The sequence below is a fragment of the Rhipicephalus microplus genome, chromosome X, assembly GCF_043290135.1.
Source record: "Rhipicephalus microplus isolate Deutch F79 chromosome X, USDA_Rmic, whole genome shotgun sequence".
In the NCBI taxonomy this organism is placed as follows: domain Eukaryota; kingdom Metazoa; phylum Arthropoda; class Arachnida; order Ixodida; family Ixodidae; genus Rhipicephalus; species Rhipicephalus microplus.
The window spans coordinates 105068069-105087011 of NC_134710.1; the positions used below are offsets into that span (position 1 = coordinate 105068069).

General features: G+C 45.9%; 1 protein-coding gene across 2 annotated transcripts in view; it reads left to right on the plus strand.

The window, feature by feature from the left end:
- The window catches only part of LOC119176279 (uncharacterized), a 235745-nt gene that overhangs the window by 186326 nt on the left and 30476 nt on the right, over window positions 1-18943 (plus strand). For both annotated transcript variants that reach the window (XM_037427481.2, XM_075877355.1), the window contains exon 4: window positions 16375-16649. In XM_037427481.2, the coding sequence (XP_037283378.2) occupies window positions 16375-16649 (275 nt within the window). The remainder of the gene's footprint in view (window positions 1-16374; window positions 16650-18943) is intronic.

Below are 18943 nucleotides of genomic sequence, written 5' to 3' on the forward strand. Positions count from 1 at the left end.
CACCATGACTCGTGTGATCTGTATGTATGTTACCTTCACTGTGCGCATCAATTTATTTATGCATATTCGTTGTGCAATATTTTATGGAGGTAGGCACCGGACTTTCCGCTCAGTCGCAGTGGTATAGTGGTTAGTGTGCTCCCAGCTGCCAGCTTGAAGGTCGCGTGTTCGACACAGCCACGGTAATAACACTTTTGATTGAGGTGAATATGTAGAGGCCTGTATATGTGCTATCTCAGTGCACATAGAAGGACACCAGATTGTCAAAACCTCCGAAACCCTCCGCTACGGCGTCCCTCATAATCATAGTGGTTTTGGGACGTTACACCCCTGATAATACTATTATTATTCTTGTACCGGACTTTACGTCGCTAGACAGCACTCTTAAATGCAGTTGATATACTATTAAGTACGTTGCGTGTGCACTCTTAATCATTCGACCACATTTATTGAGGGAAAGACGCCTCAATATTATTCGAAAAGCAATTACATGAACACTCTCGGATGGATTTTGCCGCCGGCGTCGGCGTCGACTTGTGCGTCGCTGTCACTCACTATATATGTATACGTATCTATATATATAAAATGCAAGAAAGAAAAAATCCAGAAAAAGACTATGGTGCGTGGAATTGAACTTGGGTCCTCTGAATCGTGAGTGCGAGGCGCTAACCACTGAGACACCAAGGATCACGTCCTTCAACGTTCAAACAGCAAGCTATCTATATCTACAGGCATTCCAGGGGGGGGGGGGGGGAGGCCATCGTGTTTTCAGCATTAACAACAAAGAGCACGCGTAGCAACATCGTCATGACGTGGTGGCGCGCGTCTCATCTCCCACGCGCACTTTGCCCCAGGAAGAGCAGGGGGCCGACGCTCACTCACGCGCCCTTATCTCGTGGTGGGCAGGATCGTACGTGTTGGCTGGCCTTCGGCTTTTACTGGAACGATTATGTTTTAGTTACCAGGTGCACAAAGGTCACTGCAATCGTTGCGCAGCCTCCATTTGCGAAAAGAGCGCGCTTTTCAGCTACAGCGAAGTAACAACTTAGACTCTTATTCGCGTTCATCTGTACCTGAGAGTACATTTCGTGTGTCATTTGTGCGTGAGAAATGCGGGGAACGTTTCGATCTGATGGCCCTTCCGCGCGTGACCTTCCAATTCGTTGTTATCGCGTTCATTGTTTCGCCTTTTGGGGCAAAGCTGTGACCCTTTTTTGCTATTACCATGCACAGCTACACATTTGATGATTAACGCCAGAGTACTAAAGGTATGTTAAATTCTTGAGAAAAAACGCGTCGTGGTGATCTAGTGGTTGAGGAACTCGGCTGCTGACCCTCAGGCCATCGGATCGAATCCCGGTGGTGGCGGCAGCGCTTTAGATGTTGCCTAAAATGCTTCAGGCCCGTATACTTAGATTTAGGTGCTCGTTAAAAAACCCAGGTGGTCGAAAAAAACCTGAAACCAGTAATAAAAACCTACTAAACGTACACGACTGCAATCATGTCATATTTATTTGTGTTTGCACTGAAAGAGAGTAGTAAAAGCACGTGAAATACTCTGTTGTCACAGCGTTTCGGCGCTTGCGGCTTAGTGTCTATAGACAGGTGTTTATTCACAGCCATAGTTACAACGCTTTCCTATATCTTTTACAGATGCTCTTCATTTCATCACGGACATTTTGAGTCGTCCGGGCACCCTCCCTGTTTTTTTTAGCTGTCACGCCAAATATATATATATATATATATATATATATATATATATATATATATATATATATATATATATATATATATATACTCTACCATACACTAAAGTACGCTAAACCACTGACACTGACTGGCACTGCTGTCACGTCAGCTATACCGGTCTTTGAAACTCAATATCGAGCTAACAATGCCCGAGTGTGCTTCACTGACAGAGCACTTTGAGAGCCTAATATCGTCTTGTAGTCCACCGCCACTTTTTAAAAGCGGCCACGCGTGTACATCACCGGGAGCAAGAACAAAGATATTGCTCCAATAAGCTCGCGGCGCACCATGGATGTCGGCAATTTACCTCGAACCTCTTTGTTTAGCGTTTTTCCCCCGTTTTATGTTGATTTACTTTTTCGAACTAAATTTCCCTCGCAGGCTGCATGAAGTTTAGATGCTCTAATTGCAAAACTTTTAGGCTGCGACATTTTCCTTCTGTGCCTCTCTTTTTGTCGCTCTTTGGTTCTTAGCGTACAAGTGATTAACACGAAGAGAACAGTCACTTCGCTCTTCTTTTTCGACTTTTCGAGCGTCGCGGCGCTACTGTCCCCCACATTTTTGGTCCAGCGAAGCCGCAGCTAGCTGGGCCGCCACGAAACGCGCCCACTCTCGCTCTTCTCGACGGCTGGCCGAACATTAGCTGCGGCGGTCTTTCTCCTGTTAATTAAAAGCACAGACCCGCGATTAAACTGAAGCACTCCGCAATTGGGCCCACACATGGTGGCGGCCGCCACTGTCGGCTCAAGCGCCAGCTATACAATTTGTTGCTGCTTCTCTCACGCGCTTAGCCGCGCGACGCTCTGTTGCTCTCCACTCGGTGCGGCCGTTCCCTTCAGCAGCCACATCACCCATTTTGTTTGGCCCGCACTCTCAGCTTGGTCCAAAACAAATCTAGCTGAACGAAGAAGCCCGAAGGGAGCGGAGGGAAGCATGATGGGAGCTAAAGTGTCGGCCCCCGCTGTGACAAACCTTTCCGCCTCGCCCGTTTGCTTTTCTGCTTAGAGTAACGACTCGCCAAGTCCCTCGCTTTAAGGCTATCACAATTAAGCAGGGATGCGCCGGCACGTGATTGGTCGCTGGTTCTTTCGTTCTGCCCTCTTGTTGACACTGGGGTGTTCTACGCACGGTCTTTAGTTTTCTCTGCGGTATTTAAGCCCCGGCAATTAGCGCCGTTAAATTGCCTCACTTGTGGGGTCATAATGCAGTATAAATTTTTGCGCACTCTCGTAGGTAGTATGAGTAAAAATAACATTGCAGCCAATGAGTTATATCAGTTATTTTAAAGAAAGGTTGCTTATAAGGACGGCAGCAATAGATGCGAGAAAGACCAACAAGCATATGCACCCAGTGTGGTATTATAAATTTAGGCACCACCAAAATGTGACTGATGGTTATCTGCGCACACGCCGACATCGTGCGGTTGTCTGCACCGACTAAAACAGTCCTGAACCACTCATATTGCTTTAAAAAAGAACAGATACCACGAAAAACACCCTACTCTAAACAGCTCAAGTACATCTTCTAGTCGTGCGCAGCAAGGAGAGCTTACAAGTGGAGCGCACCTTCTGAAGTGTCTCCTCTTCATACGGAGTTCCATTGTCATTCTCCTCGGAGTTGCCAGTGCCAGCTCTATTTCGCCATAGAGCTGATTACTGCTACTGGTCGATAGCTGACATGAATCAAAAGCGGCGTTTAGATCGGATGTTCTTCTTTTGACGGGGCCCCGTGCTCTGCAGTGTGCTAAAATTACAGTATAGCGACAAGCGCGCACTGTAAGCACACGGGGTAGAGAGCAACCGTGTTTTAGAGAGACCCTCAATCTCATAAATTAACTTCGCCGCCTTCTCTCCGGTGTAGCTTCCAGTGTACCTGTAGGAACAAAAAAGCAGAAGTTGCTTAATATAGCACGCAACAGATCCCGGTGATTCTAATCCTGCCTGGCGGATTGGAAAACAAAACTTGAAGCAATCGATCTGTGAAGCGATAAACTGTGATTCTGAGTTCTCTCAATCATTATTTAGAATGATGTTTTAGGATACCCCTAAGGCCCCGAATCTACAGCGAGTTCAAAGACGAGATATACCCATCCTGCAGCCGCTATCTCCTCCTTGACATTTATTTCTTCACAAAGCCTGTGCCCGATGTCCTCACAAAGCGTTCAGTCCGGCAGTTTATCGCTCTTTTCGGCTGCACGCTGTTATCTCCGCTTGCACAATAGAAAACGCTCAAAACTAAAGCGAAACGAGTTCATCGTGCACCGTAGTCATGTCATACAAGGCAGAGCGGGCGGGCGACTTCATGACAGAGAGAGATAACTTTTCACGACTTATATCCGTAGTATATGGACCAATCGACAACTTATTTTTTCATGACGTCACGGGAACAGACTCATGGCGTCATGAATTATGCAGCGAAGACGAGAAACACCAGCAGATAATGAAGCGCTCGTTCTTTGTGTTTTCGGAGGTTGTTTAGAAGCCCCTTTAGTAAACGCGAGCCAAAGCTGATCTCTCGGTCCAGTGGTTTGTTGATATCTAAAATCCAACATTTGTGGCGGTCTGTTAGGTATTTACTTCCTTTTACTTATGTAGTTCACGTAACACTCGGATGTATACGCATACGACTAACTCTAAGCACAAACGAATGTCTTACAGATTGGCACGCCTAGCCGAAAGTGATACAATCACCTTTTTTTTTAGTGGGAGGGGCGCCTATGGTAGCTGCACATCCAGGGAAGCATCTTGAATGATGGCTGAAAATGCCAAACATTTAATCTGCATACGTCACCACTATAGCATAATACTTGTAGTTTCTACTCAGAAGAAAGTTTTCAATAACGCATAGATGCTTGTACATGATTGCATTGTGCACCCAAACTGGGAAAGTCACAGGTGAATTGGGGATGAACCTTAAGCCAAGAGGCATTATTAACCACCTTTTCAGTTTATGTGCAAATTTGGAGTCACGAATCATCTGCATGGGCTCTTTTTCTCTCTGTCTCTTGATCCGAAAGATTGGGAATTCAATCGTCTGCTCGAAGCGAACCTGCATTCAACCAACATAACAGAAAAAAGAAACGGCTTGTGAAGTCGTTAGCTATGTATCAAAGAGCTCAGATGAATGAAATTTTGACGTTAATTTCCATCTTTCGTTTTCTTTTACTTTGTTAATTACGTATTGTCATTTCTTCAGGCGCAGGGAGGCAAGCTACTAATGCTTTTCATTCATCCAGTTGCCTTCCATTTCATCGTCTCTGTTTTTACCGCTCGTACCACGTCATGGCGTTGTTTGATTCAAGAGAGAATAAGAGAGACAAATAAAGCGGTAATGGTTCACAGTAATGTCGTGGGAGAGGAAATAAAGATTTAAACTAGAGTAATAAAAAATAATGTCCTATTAACCAATACAACTGACGTAAGGCAGCGACCGCGAGATAGTTGTCCCATTACTTTCAGCAGTGGAATTCAGCACCGACCTCACGTCAACTGCTGATCATCTCACGTGAAAGGCACTCGTCTGAAAGTCGAGGATATTTTTGAAAAGGCCACTGCTTATCAATTTTTCATCTATATAACGTCCCGAGGACAATATATATGAGCTGCTCCACGTATGTATAAACTGTGTTCGCATATTGCTGCAGCTCGCGTTTTGCGATGACCCGTATTTTCCTTTATGCATAACGGTGAAGTGTCAGCGTTTTGTCAGATCTGATGCACCTCTCACTCCTTCCTTGTAACTACACTTTCCACTTGAGCCGCAGACCAGCCCGACATGTTCTTAATAAAAATTTACTACAAATTTTGATAGCCGCGAGAGCCAAATTACTGATCACACAGGCTTTTACTAACAAGTGACCGGCCTTTCTTTCATCACTAATAGTCACCGGCACTTTAAGAAAACCTGCGTGTAGAGCCTCTTCACGTTACTCAAAGCTTGGAGATAATAAAGTCAATGAAAGTATATGGGGTGTTGTTAAGTCGTGCTGGTTCAAGTTGTTTAAGCTGTTTTAAGGAGAGTAAATTACTTTAAAAGTGGCGCGCACACACACGCTCTATATTCAAAGCTAACTAGAACTAAATAGATTTAAAAGCCACCTTTTTTTTGCAATTAAATGCCGTGTGTAACCACGAAGTTTTACGTAATCAAACCACTACTACACCTACTTAGTTGGTGGTGGATAGATGCTCAGCGTTTGTCAGTATCCGGCCATTACTTGACCTTGATGCACACTCGCGAGCAGTACTTCGTTGAGGTTATGACGCTTGGATGAAGCAGGGTTTGGAGTGATTACGTAGCGCATATCTTTCGAATTTAGTTGTTTTCGAAGATACGGACCAGTGGTTTTCGGCCATTTATATTTCGCTGACTCCTTGTGGTTGGATACAAGAGATTTTTTCGCACTTGCGGAGAGAGAAAAAAATGTCAGTGAAAGACAGCTGCTTTCACTTATCTTGGCTCTACATAAACAATATTATAGGGAGTGTTACGTGTCTAAATCACGATATATTCATCAGGCACGCTTCATACTGGAGGTCTCAGGACATCTATAACATCTGGTGTTCTTGAACATGCGCTGACATCACGCAGTACACGAGCCTGTAGCATTGCGCCTCTATCGAAATTTGACCACCGCGGTGGTGATGTCTCCATGACGATGGCAGTAATGTGACACGCAAACAGCAGATGCGCGTATATATGCGGAATTGCGTGTGTTAATTTACACCGGTGTCAAACGGGCACTTTTAATCGCGATCAGGGCGATCCGGATCAGTTGTCTTGATCGCGATCGACTTTATGACCGCTGCTATACGACCCAAGCTAATTCGGTTCGAGCTTGGATCACATGAAATGCCCCAGGAGGCATTTATAGAGCTCTTTATCAGTAGTGCTATTTGTGCAAGAACCGCTCAAACGTCAAAAACTTTGCAGGCCGCTGCGATAGTAATTTCATAAATCCATCACTCGATAAAATTTTCCTAGCACTTACCTGTATTGTTGTGTGAGATTCTTAACCTTCGCTTTTTTTTCTGATGGCCCCCACTCGTAGCCGTGTAGTCGCAGCGAAGCGTCAATCTTGTTGTACGCGCCAGGGTTTGACTTCTGGCACCTCAAGTCTGTTCCAGTCGCATCTGCCAGCGGTACATTACATGTAAAGATATCTTCGTTCGACCACGAAGTGCGCGTACGTTGCGACGTATAGTCGAAAGGCTTGCGACACTCGTAATCAGTTTGTTTTTATGTGCTCAAACAGCTCCGACGGAGCGAGAGTTGAACTAAGCGCTGAAGGCAACGTTCGTCTACTTGCCGTCTGCTTCTACCGTAACTACATGCGGTCGATTCGAATCCTAAAATATGCAAAACATTAGATATTGTTTCAATTTGAACAGTTTATAATTTGCTTTTTTATAAACATCTAGCTGTTTTAAACCACTTTTGTCTAACTATGCTCGATTTTCTTGTTTATTGTGCTTTCAACAAGCTCAGCTAGGGGGTGCAGACGGCAGCAAAATCGCGATCTCTCAGGCAGATCGCTATGCGCGGATAGCGATAGTCTTGATCCCGATGACGCCTGATCGTGATTAAAAGTGACCGTGTAGCAGCACCTAATCTGGATCGTGATTAATCCGGATCGACACTAATCGCGAATAAAAGTGCCCGTGTGACACCGGTAGTAATCACGGAGATTAAGAGGGAGGCCTGGAGGTTAACCTGATATTAACGTCCTATCTTGCTCTAGGCTGGCGAAATATAGATGTGAATGACGGGGCCGAGGAAGAAGAAGAAACAAGCGTTCATTAAACTAATCTAAACATGGTAAGCGTGGCCAAATAATGAATCGGCATAGTGGATCTCCGAAGGCGACTTAATATTTATGAACAGCGGGTAAGTAGTGTGGAGGAGTTACCTCTTGTGCGTTCGGTCCACGACTTGCGTGTCCGCACAGCGGCAATCGCAGTGCTCCTGCATCAAAGTGTTCGATGCAACTATCACTTATATCGTTATATCTCCTTCAACACTCCCTTAGCTACTTTCTCGTTCACACATACCAACACTTGAGACTACACTTTTCTGAATTGTCGAACATCCCAAACAAGACGAATATTCGCCGTCACTTTCAAATGGATTATCTTCGAAAGTAATAGCGCCGACTGTTTGAATTAGGATATGTAATTTCGGATATTCTCTACACTAATTGAGCACTCATCCACCAACGTTATCGAGCAAATTTTTAAAGACCACATGAGTTTGACTTGAAGTTTCCTTTGTTCTTCGGAGGAACGCGGCCACCGTCTGTCTTCTACAGTCGGCAACTGCGGCTCGTTATCTCGTCGAGCGAGCTTGCCTCCGAAGCTCATTGTTGCGCGAAAGCTTGCCGCACAATCTGAGGTCCAAGGTGCGGCTATAAGCTCCGGTGGAAGGATCATCCGAGCCGTACAGACTGAGAAGAGCACGTCGCGATGGTGCCTGGCGAAACCCGAGCCCCGTGCTCGTTTCATTGCGCGGCTGATTGCAGGCAGCACGTGCGGTCTCAGAAATTAGCCGCGTTCCGCGGCTGAGATCGGCAGAAGCGATTGCCGTCAGTATAAATAGAGCCGTGAACAATGAGCGAACACTGTTCTCTCCTGCGGTAGATTTAATCGAGGCGCGCCTCTGCCGGGCGTCCGCAAATCGCGTGGCCGCGCTCTCCAACCTTGCCGCTTCACCTCCACCCACCACGTTCCCTCTCCCAAAAGACCGCGGTGTGGCACTGCGTACGCTCGCTATTTCCGAGACAGCAAAGCCTCTGGCGTCCGTGCCGCGGCCAAGCAGCGCGCGTGTGGTTGTCGCGCAGTGTTTCATTTGCATAGAAGAAAGCCGAACGCGGCGCGGTCCATGCATATGTGCTGCGCTGCCGCCTCGCTGCATCGCGCGTTAAGGCGGACCGACCGGGCGCTCTTTCACTCCACTCGGCAAATTGGCGGGAATCCGCCCAAGAGGCGCCCACTGTGGGATAGGCTGAGCTTGGTAGTGCGGCAATCCCTCGCGCGCTCCTTCCGTTTACGCGCAGTTAGTGTCACACGTGCCGCTATGCTTATAAGATGACGTGTCAACGAAGGGAGGGCGCGCTTTGCGCGCAGGTCCCCGCTCGCTCCTGCATGCGAATCTCTCAGGCCTCGCTATCGATAAACAGCCGCGCCCGCTTTGTGCCGCGACGTGAATGAGCGCCTCCGCTTGGCTCCGTCGCATTCACCGCCTTCAGGCATGTGAACAACTCCGTTCAGCTCGCTTCGGCGCCAGGCGTCTTCAGAAAACGTGATTGGCTCATCGTTGCGAGCAAAGAACTAATATTTTGCGAAGCTTTTCCCGATTCATGCGACTTCTGCGTGTTCTATAGATGAATTGGCGTAGGAACTATAGGTGCCGCCGCCTTGGACAGCTAAGCGAATGCTTTCTTATTTTTGTGCATCCCGACGTGAATTAATGAGGTGATCAAACATCGAATGCGCCAACCACGTGGTTTTTATGCGCTTGCGCTCACTGCAGCACGGTTCATTTAGTTGTTAAACATATTCAAAACGTCAAAGCTAACAACCCATAAGGTGGCACCGAAACCCATCCGCAAACAGCAACAGCCTCTCGATTGTTTTTGTTTTTTTCTTATCCCGTGAAACTGTTCTTGCACTTCGTGCGCTAACTTCTGTGATGCAAAAACACCAACGCATTCTCACCGTTGAGGCGTACACCATGAAGTCATTATTAGCAGGATTACTTCTTGTTCTCTGTCATTCCTCTTCTGTTTTGGTTTTTTTAAGTGACTTTTTTTGTTTTTTAGGATACAAGCGAGGATTTGTCATCTTTCTGCCTCTTTTTCTTCTCTTCCTCTCTATTTATTATTATTATTATTATTATTATTATTATTATTATTATTATTATTATTATTATTATTATTATTATTATTATTATGAAATTTCAAAGGAAGTTTGCGTGAGAAATATCGCATAGTAATACGTGTTTTCATAGAGGTACAGTCGAGCGAGTTTATCGTGCATGTTTTATATGAAAGCTTTTGGAAACATGTCTACTGCAAACATAATGGAAAGCGAAACAGGCTTATCGCACGATTTCACAAGTGATTGGATTCTCAAAGCAACAGTGCGCGTGTAAGGCTCTCGAAAAGGGGTAAAAGTATGGAAGAAAAAATAAGTGCAGCATATCACCAGTTTTCAAAGATGACAACAACCACCTCGACCCACACGCCAGAGTAAGATCATATTAGAGTCGCATATAACTCTAAGTATTTCTATAAAAGCTTCATGGGCGTTCGATCTTGAAATACAGCCAAGAATTCGTGACTCCGAAGTTGAAGAGGTGTCTTTAATATACGAGTTTGTGTATAGGCAGAGGAGCAGTTTTAAACTACGCAGCGCACACTGGCCCAAAGACACACACAGACGAAGCTATTTACAGATTCTGATCCAAGATGCGCTCCAGAGGGTGTACGGGATAAATTTGTCTACGCGTGCGTGACGCGCTACAAGCGGAGAGCGCCTAACAAAGAACGTTCCCAGATTCGAGGCACCAACCGCGCCATAAAGCGCGTCTTTCAAAAGGAAGCCCTTGGCGGCAGAAAAAGAGATTGCGCAAGAATTGAGCGATGTTTACAGCGCGCAGGTCATGCTGGCTGCATTCTGGCCGCATTTCAAACAGAAAACCGCGGCTCCAGTGAGTCAAAGAGAGTTCACTGATTTACTATAGGAATTTGTCCTGTCTCGGTGAAAATAAGAATAGTAAACCACTTACATTCTATAATTTTGAGCGGCTAACTGTACGTGTTCTCTGTTAGCATCAAAGCGAAGAGGAGAGAAAGCAATTTCTTCGCTTTTTTTTTTTTTTTGGAGAGGCGGGGGGCGTGATTGCAACATATAGTAATACAGAGAATGTATAATAGGAGCAATATAAACAAGAAACTTCGCACGCTATTATTAAAGCTTAGATATCTTCAACGTCTTACCTAAGACTGGCTTAGACTACGAACAAACCCGTCCACCATTAGCTGATGTCACTCCATATTAGCGTGGTACTACACAATATAAGCCGGTAAGATTACAATTTAGCATAGCTTGGATAACAAAAAAAAATACTATCACTACGCCTGTTCCACCGTAGAAGAGCACCAAGTTGGACTAGTTGGTCGACGTTCACTCCTGTAAGGTTTATCTGCACTAATACAAACAATCACACAAGGACAGTGAAAGACGGCACGTGTGCAGTGCTTTCTTTCACTTTCTCTGTGTCCATGTTTGTACTATAGCGCAGTTAAACCTCATAGGAATGAAGTGTTCTGCAGTACTAAGTTTACGTCACACTGGCGAAATATTGGCTTGTATAGTCGCATCGGAGCTAACATCACATTTAGTGACCATATTCTATCGACGTGACATGGTCTTGGGCATGCCAGTTGTTATATATTTAAGGTTATGATGTCTCATTTCATTCGTTGAGTATGGCACACTTTGTAGACTAATTTGTCATTTATCTCTTGATTCCATATTCATATAGCCTTTTAACGTTATACCCTGGTATACTGTTCATCCAAAAAGTAGCATCGGACCATTTTAATTTAAATTTAGGTGCACTAAGATTCAGGTGCAGGCTAAAGAACCACAGCTAATCACAATTCCCGGAGCCTAGCACTATTATCTCTCATAATCATGTGGTGCTTTCGGGACGTTCAACCCCGGATATCAATATTAATTTGTACGACTTCTTGAATAGTGCACACTGGCGCTCTCAGAGCGATACTGTTGCATTGCTAGACATTTTCTGTTGTTATGCAAAAGTAGAAATAATCTTCAAGATGTCATAGTGAATTATTATCTCTATGCCGCAAACAGAAAATGAAATATGGATTGTGGCGCCACCACATAGCGGAAACGCGTGTCGCATGCGCTTAAGCGCAATCGCTTGTCGTTTGAACGTGTCTCTGCAGCAAATGTAACGACATCTATAGAAGCACTAAAGAAATAGCGTTTTGTAAGGACATTACAAATACAGTACGTCGAATCTTTATTCCAATTCTAGGCATTATTTGAGTTCTTGTATGCAACGCTGCTGCGTATCGATTATTCAATAACACGTTTAAGCAGGGTCCACGCATTGAAGTGTGTATAGGCAATCACTGGTGTACGTTGGAGTTACTGCGACAAAGCCATACTGAATTTACGATGAGCAAGTAACCATACGCCGCTCTAAGAAAAGAAACAATAAAAGTGGAATTGCCGTATTTAGATCATAGCAGTTCGCCGAAGCCGTGGTTGTAGATACGAGTCAGCTGTGCACGCCTGCCTCCCACGCGGCCACTACGTCTGCATCCCATTCATGAAGGACCTGGTGCCTAAACCGGCATCGTGAGTGTACTCTGTTGCGTTGCTCAGCCCGAAAAAAAAAAGACGGCGAAATTACCTTCACGCCCACTTTTCGACAACAAAGTTCAAGAACAAAGGCTGTTTATTACCGCAGTCACCGCACTACTTATACGCCGTAAGGCCATGGAAATGAGCGCGCTGAATTGCGCGCGTGGAAGGTCGGCAATGCGTCCTTTCTCGGGGACGACACGGATACCCAGCCCGAAAAAGGCATACACCAAACATACGTCGGAGAGAAAAAAAAAAAAAAAACCTCAGCAGTGAAAACTGTGGTTGTTTTGCTTATCCGGAAAAGTTGCTCCGTTCCATGCGGAATCTCATTTACCCTCTTGTTTTCCGGCTACTGTTGGCATCACTTGCGTCGCAACTACTTGTTGGCTTTCTTTCTCGTGGACCGGCGGTGGTCGAGTTTCGCGCTTGCGTGAAATATGGGGGCGTTTAGGAGGCTCGACTGTTCTAAGCGCGCGGCCCGGCGCGTCGCCCCGCAGCACGCTCGGACGCGCTCCCGCGGCCTCCGTATCAGTGGCCGCTAACAATCTTGGCCGCCGCAGCCCGCCGTTTTTACGGCTGCGGTGCATGCTTCTTTCGAAACGAGAGTCTTCTTTTTTTTTTTTTTCCAGGTTGCTTGCTCCGCGCCAGCTCGACGCGAGGGCGTTTGCGAACGCAGCGACGCCCTTTCTCGTCTTTTTTTTTGTTTTTTTTTTCTTGTTTATGTGCTTTCGTTACCCCTTCTAATCGCTAGCTCCTACCGCGTCCTCATACTCTTCATTGTGTCGCTTTCTCTCTACCTTTCTTTTTCGGCTTTTTTAAATTTTTATTATTGTCTTTTTTTTTTCGGGGAGGGGGTGACTACTAACTGACCGTGCATTCACAGTTCTCTACGCTGAACGGGCTCATGGACGCCCGCGCGAGAGTAAAACGACGAAAATGCAAAACCAGTGTTCTCACCGCCACACCAAAAGCCGAAGCGACAACCTTAACTTTGCGTTTATTTCATTCTTCAGACTCCCTTTTCATTGTTTTCTTTCTTCCTGGAGACATCTCGCGCGACCGTCGGGCTTCCCGTGCGTGCGGGACATTAACCAAGGGCACGGAGACAAAATAAGGGCACTTTTCTTTCTCGCTTTCCCCCCCCCCCTTTTTTTTTTACTCGCTTCCATCTATATTCTTCTTTTAGCATTGTTGTCATTTACTTCCCCCTTCATGTTATTGCTTCGGGTCACCGCTGCTTCTGCAGCGCCCGAGATCCGGCCGATGCGCGATATAAATTTTGTCGTCACGTTGTTCCCATTTTACGCGCAATTAACTTTCCCGAAATTTCCACGGCTTTCAAAGTTCAAACTACTAGGATGTTTCAAAATACTACGCGTGAAGCTGACGAGTGAACATAAAAGGTGGGAGTAAAAACAGCCGAAGCATAGCGCTAACTGCATTACGTTCGCCACACGGATCCCTGACTCTGAATCCTTTTATAACCATGTGCTGGTCTCTGCTCACCCTCATTCCTACCTTCTATTTCCTTTCTGTATACTTTCCTTGTTTTCGCATATGCACTTTTACGAGGCCCTAGTGCGTGGCTTTTTCATTAGAGACGATGCACTTACTGAAATAACAACATCGTGGCTTGTGCAGTTTAAGAAACCCACTGTATAGTGAACAATTTGTTTAGCACATTCCAAACAATTTGAAAAAGGCAATATAGCTTAACAGTTCTTAGTGTTTCCGTCGTTGTATGTACAGGTGTTGGTCAAATTTTGGGTTACAGAAAAAAAAACAGCTACGATTTATTTCGTCCTGCGACTGACAGCCCGTGTATTACAGAAATTTGTGCGGTTGCTTTTATTAACTGAGATCGTTAGGGCAGCAACAATTATGCATCGTTTTCAAATGAATCGAAAAAAAATGTATCAACGAAAATGTGCAATTAAAAGTTAGCCATCCCCTCTCAACTCTCCTTCACACGTTCATGTCATATGTGTCGTCGAGACATCGGGTAGTTTCCGTGCGCAGTGCGGTGAACGCTGCGTTCGGAACGCCTATTGTAACTGAACCTGAAGCAAGCGTCTGCTAACATTACAATCAATGCGATTCCGATGAAGGAGTGGAGATGCAAAAACATGCTCCCGGTTTTGCATTCAGAGAATGACTCTATGTTAAGTACCGCACGAGCCACCGCTATTGTCCAGTTATGGTGCTTGACTGCTGACCCGAAACCCGAGGCGTAGAGCCCGGCCGGTATCGCATTTGTGGAAGCGAAATGCTCGAAAACAGTGTACTCAGCGATTTCAGGGCACGTTAAGAAATTCCAAGTGGTGGGGTTATGCAGCGCCCTATGTACCCTACGGTGTCTTTCATATCCTGAATCACTTTGGGAAGTTAAACCCCTTCAAACAGCCAACTATAAGTGACGCACAGAATTTGGTATCGCTTTTATGTTCACCTTGGCCATCATAAGTGGAAGGCATCTAAGAGCACGGTATTGAGTAAACGATGTTTTGTAAGAGAAGTTTTGCGAATACACTGCTATCTAGAAAATACGTCAAGGGACCGTGATTTTCTTGTTTTTTCGCCTTTTTTATGCTCAGACAAAATATGGCTGGCACGTTTACTTTGGTAGAATTTTTTTATTACACTACAGTCAGATAGCAAGTTTAAAATAACTTGAAATTGAAGGTGAACCTTCTGTACAAAATGTAGTTTAGTGTAGTGGGTATAGGACGAACATTTGATGCACTTTGCGAAGTGTTCCTCTCTTTTCCGTCCGCTCAACTCAGCTACACCTTCCACACGTAACTCAATTAGTGTATGTATATTGATTGATTGATATGTGGCGTTTAACGTCCCAAAACCACCCTATGATTATGAGAGACGCTGTAGTGGAGGGCTGCAGAAATCTTGACCGCCTGGGGTTTTTTAATGTGCACTCAAATCTGAGCACATGGGTCTACAACATTTCCGCCTCCATCAAAAATGCAGCCGCCATAGCCGGGATTCAATACCGTGACCTGCGGGTCAGCAGCCGAGTACCTTAGCCACTAAACCACCGTGGTGGGGCAATAAATGCATGAAAAGCAAATATCAACCACTGCTGCATTTTTTTGTAAAAATGAAAAAAAATGTGATCATTTTTTTTACCTCACACAGCCCTGTAAGTGGCCATGTATGCATGCGTCCTTGCAGTAACATAATAGCTCCTCCCATAGGTGCTTTGATATCGCGCTCGCTATCTTGTTTTCAGGAAAACATCCAGTTACGTTTGCATATACATAATTTTTTTCAAGCCTACTTACTTTCACCATCAGTGCCGTAAGTTGGCGATGTAGGATTGGAGTGACGGAAGATGGGGACGTTGTGGTTGGCGCAAGGCGTGAACTTGCATTCTTATGCCTTGCAATAAAGCAAAACTGGCATGCAGTCATTGCCTTAACACAATATAAACCACGCCAGTCGCAAGCTTTAGCGTAGTAAAATATGGCTGTAAAAATGTGTTCGGGAGCGACGCACTCCGTAAGTTTTATGAAATCATTCAGGCTTTGTGATACACTATGAATCAACTTCGCGAGACATATTCAAAGCAAAATAAAACTTGAGAGGTTCTCTCAAAGTGAGGCGTGGAAAGCTAGTCCTGGATCTATTTCCTCTTCTCTCGAATCGATTATTTGGTCTCCGTGTGATTGACGACTCTCTGCCAGGTTCAAGTTCCAAAAGGAACAGACTTCATACGCAATCTATCCCTTTGTGACGTGAAGTGCAGGGAAGTCGTCCCTTTTGAGTGGGCGAGCAGGAAAACTTCGAGCTACTCGAAAAGCGCTCTCCTCGACCACGCTTTCACAGGTCGCAGCGACATTACCCATGCCTGAGCGATGTAGACCTCAAGAGAGCACCTTCGGGGCAATTCATAGGCTCCTCCTCCGTCCGGTGCAAAGCTATATCAACCGTAAGCGAACAATCCGACTTCGAAAGTTCTGAACATAAAAAAAAAAGAGGCAGGAGAATGAAATGGAAAGGTTGCTCGCCAAAACGAAGAAACTGCTGATTCGGTATCTTGTTGCTTTTGCACAACAACTAAGTCTTTCGCCACCCACGCACCGGTTACCTAATGAGAGTGCGCTCTTCAGTGGCCGCGAAAAAAAAAACAACTAAATATACGGTTAACGACGTTTCGCTGAGCTGACTCAGATGTCTTGCTGTCGCGGCGCTACGTGCTTCTTCGCAGGTTCGCCACCCCCCGGCAGCTGGGCTCGCCCGTGAAGCGCGCCCGCACAGAGCCGCTCGCCTTCCGGCCAGCCAGCGCCACCGGCGGCGGCAACAAGGGCATCGCCAAGAAGAAGCTGCACACGTACGCCGAGCCGGACATCCTCATCTGCGGCAACTGCCGGGAGGTGTTTCCGAGCCTGCAGAAGCTGCTCGACCACAAGCGCCACCGCTGCCGACTGCGCTTCACCTGCCGCTGCCACGTGGTCGGGCACTTTCCGGCCGACTCACCGCCCGGTGAGCGCTCGCTCTGTCGTGAAATTGACCCGACCTGCCGCCCGTTGAGCAGATAGATAGATCGCCGAGATTCTCTTTTCGCCGCATGCTCACCTGACCTCCCGATTCCCCTCTGTGAAAAAACGCTGGGAGGTATACTACATTGAGATTGTGTTAGTGGTCAGCCACACAAAACTTGAAAATCTGCTACTGAATACGATGCGTATACTTGAAAACAAGTTCATCGATTGCACGAGGTGCACAGACCGTCCCTTGGTATACTTCAAGATGTTTCCACCTTTGCATCGGCGATTTTATTGAAGTGAAATAATGTCCGTCTGAACGTCGCCTCTCAGAGGGGTCATCGGATGGCACGTCACCTTCTTCTCCCTCTCTATACAATCATACTTGACTTTTTTTTTACCGTGTCTGTTTGGTTTTACGCCACCAACAAACAGCGGTAAGTGTAAAGAGTCAAGTTCCTGTTCTCTATTGAAATATTTTTGTGTATATACTAGGCTTGTAAAACCTGTAGATCGTTATCAGACATGGTCTGCGTCATTTAAAACTTCAACCAACCACTTTTGAATATGCAGACGCGTCCACTGTTAAAGGGAACAGCTGAGTGCACAGCATATATAGATTTCGCAATCTTACGCAATTATATAGGCTTAGAAGTGCAAAAGACTACTGGTGGTTGAAATTTCTGACTTCTCTTGATATACTAGTCAGGTGCATGGAGATTTTTTTCATGACCACTTGCTGTTAGAGGGCCAGCAATATTGATGGTGAGCATTCGAGTGCCTCCTTTAACAGTGGACTCTACTGTACATGCAAGAACGATGTTGTTTGTACTAGCGTGTAGAGAACCTACATAGACGCTAGAATGCTTCGAAAGAAATTTTTCGACCTATCCAGTGCACTTCACCGAAGCGAACCTCCAACATCACTTCCATTTTTACAAGTCACAAAAGCAGTGACTTGGTGAGCCAAACATCGAGTATACCATCCGGAGTAAACACTGCCAACGTGGAATAAGTTGCGCCGTTTCCACATATTCAGGGGTTTCCATATTGATTATTATAATATTTTGAGGTTTAACACGCCAAAACCATCATAGTATTATGGGGCATGCTGCAGCGGAGATCTCCGCATTAATTTTGACCAGAAGTATAAGATGCGAAGCGTCTTATGGTCGAGCTCAATCAGTTGTGTGGCGTGACCGCACTTCCTGCTCATGCAGACCCCTCCCCCTTCTACGCTCCTCCCGCTCTCGCCTCGCAACGTTGACGCAAGCAGCGTCGGCAAGCCCGCTCACTCCGCTCCCTCCCTCTCTCCTCTAGGCATCCCTTTTAGCGGCGTTTACACATACATTGCGCATGCGCGTCCCTTCTTCTTCTTCTCTCTCTCTCTCTCTTTCCTATCTGGAAAAGGTGACGCTGTCGGTGCCACCTTTTTCGTCTCGCTGCGCACGTCATCGTGTTCACTCGACTCGCGCTGAGCTTCGTACGGTGACAAGTTTTCCTTAAATATCCTGAAAGGTGGTTGTTTAATGAGAGTGGTGGTGCACTCGGCGGCATCTCTGCTGTTTAACCAGACAGCAGGTTAGATTCGCTTTCAGTCAACATAATAGTCGTCACCGTTAGTGAGACTTGATTGCGCCATGAACCGTCAATGGAAACTAAATGCCAGAGGCAAACGTTATGAATTAAATTTACATTATATGCTACAACTAATTTGTGTTTACTTGACACTATTTAATATGAAGTGCTTATAGTTTGGTCTTGAGCCCCTTTTAATTAGTTCTTCTGCTACGTCATCGTTGTCCGCAGTGATGGAGCAGTGCTGCTTGGCTGCTGAACGGATGGCCATGGGTTCGATTCCGGCCGTGGCGGTTGCATTTCGATGGAGGCTAAAAGCTGAAATCGCGCGTACTCTACGAAGCCAGTGCACTTTAAAAAACACCAGATGGTCAAAACTTCCAGAACCCTCCATTGCGGCGTCTCTCATAACCACATCGTGGTTTTGGGACGAAAACCCCAGACATTATTGTTATTATCTGTTGCGCCGTCACCATATTAGGCCAGTATTTGTATGATTTACTCGATTCTTTCACGACCACTGTAGCAAGTTGTCCATATGAAGCCCTATGCACAAACTCCAGCGCATGTGGTAACATGCTGTGAGAGGCGCCCAGCGCTGAAAGTGCACACGCTCTCGCGACGTCAGTGTGCTATGTCGGGGCAGTTGGGGCACCGTTACTTGAAAGCATGGCGCAAGGTTAAAAACGAGAACGAAAATGAGACAGAAAGAGC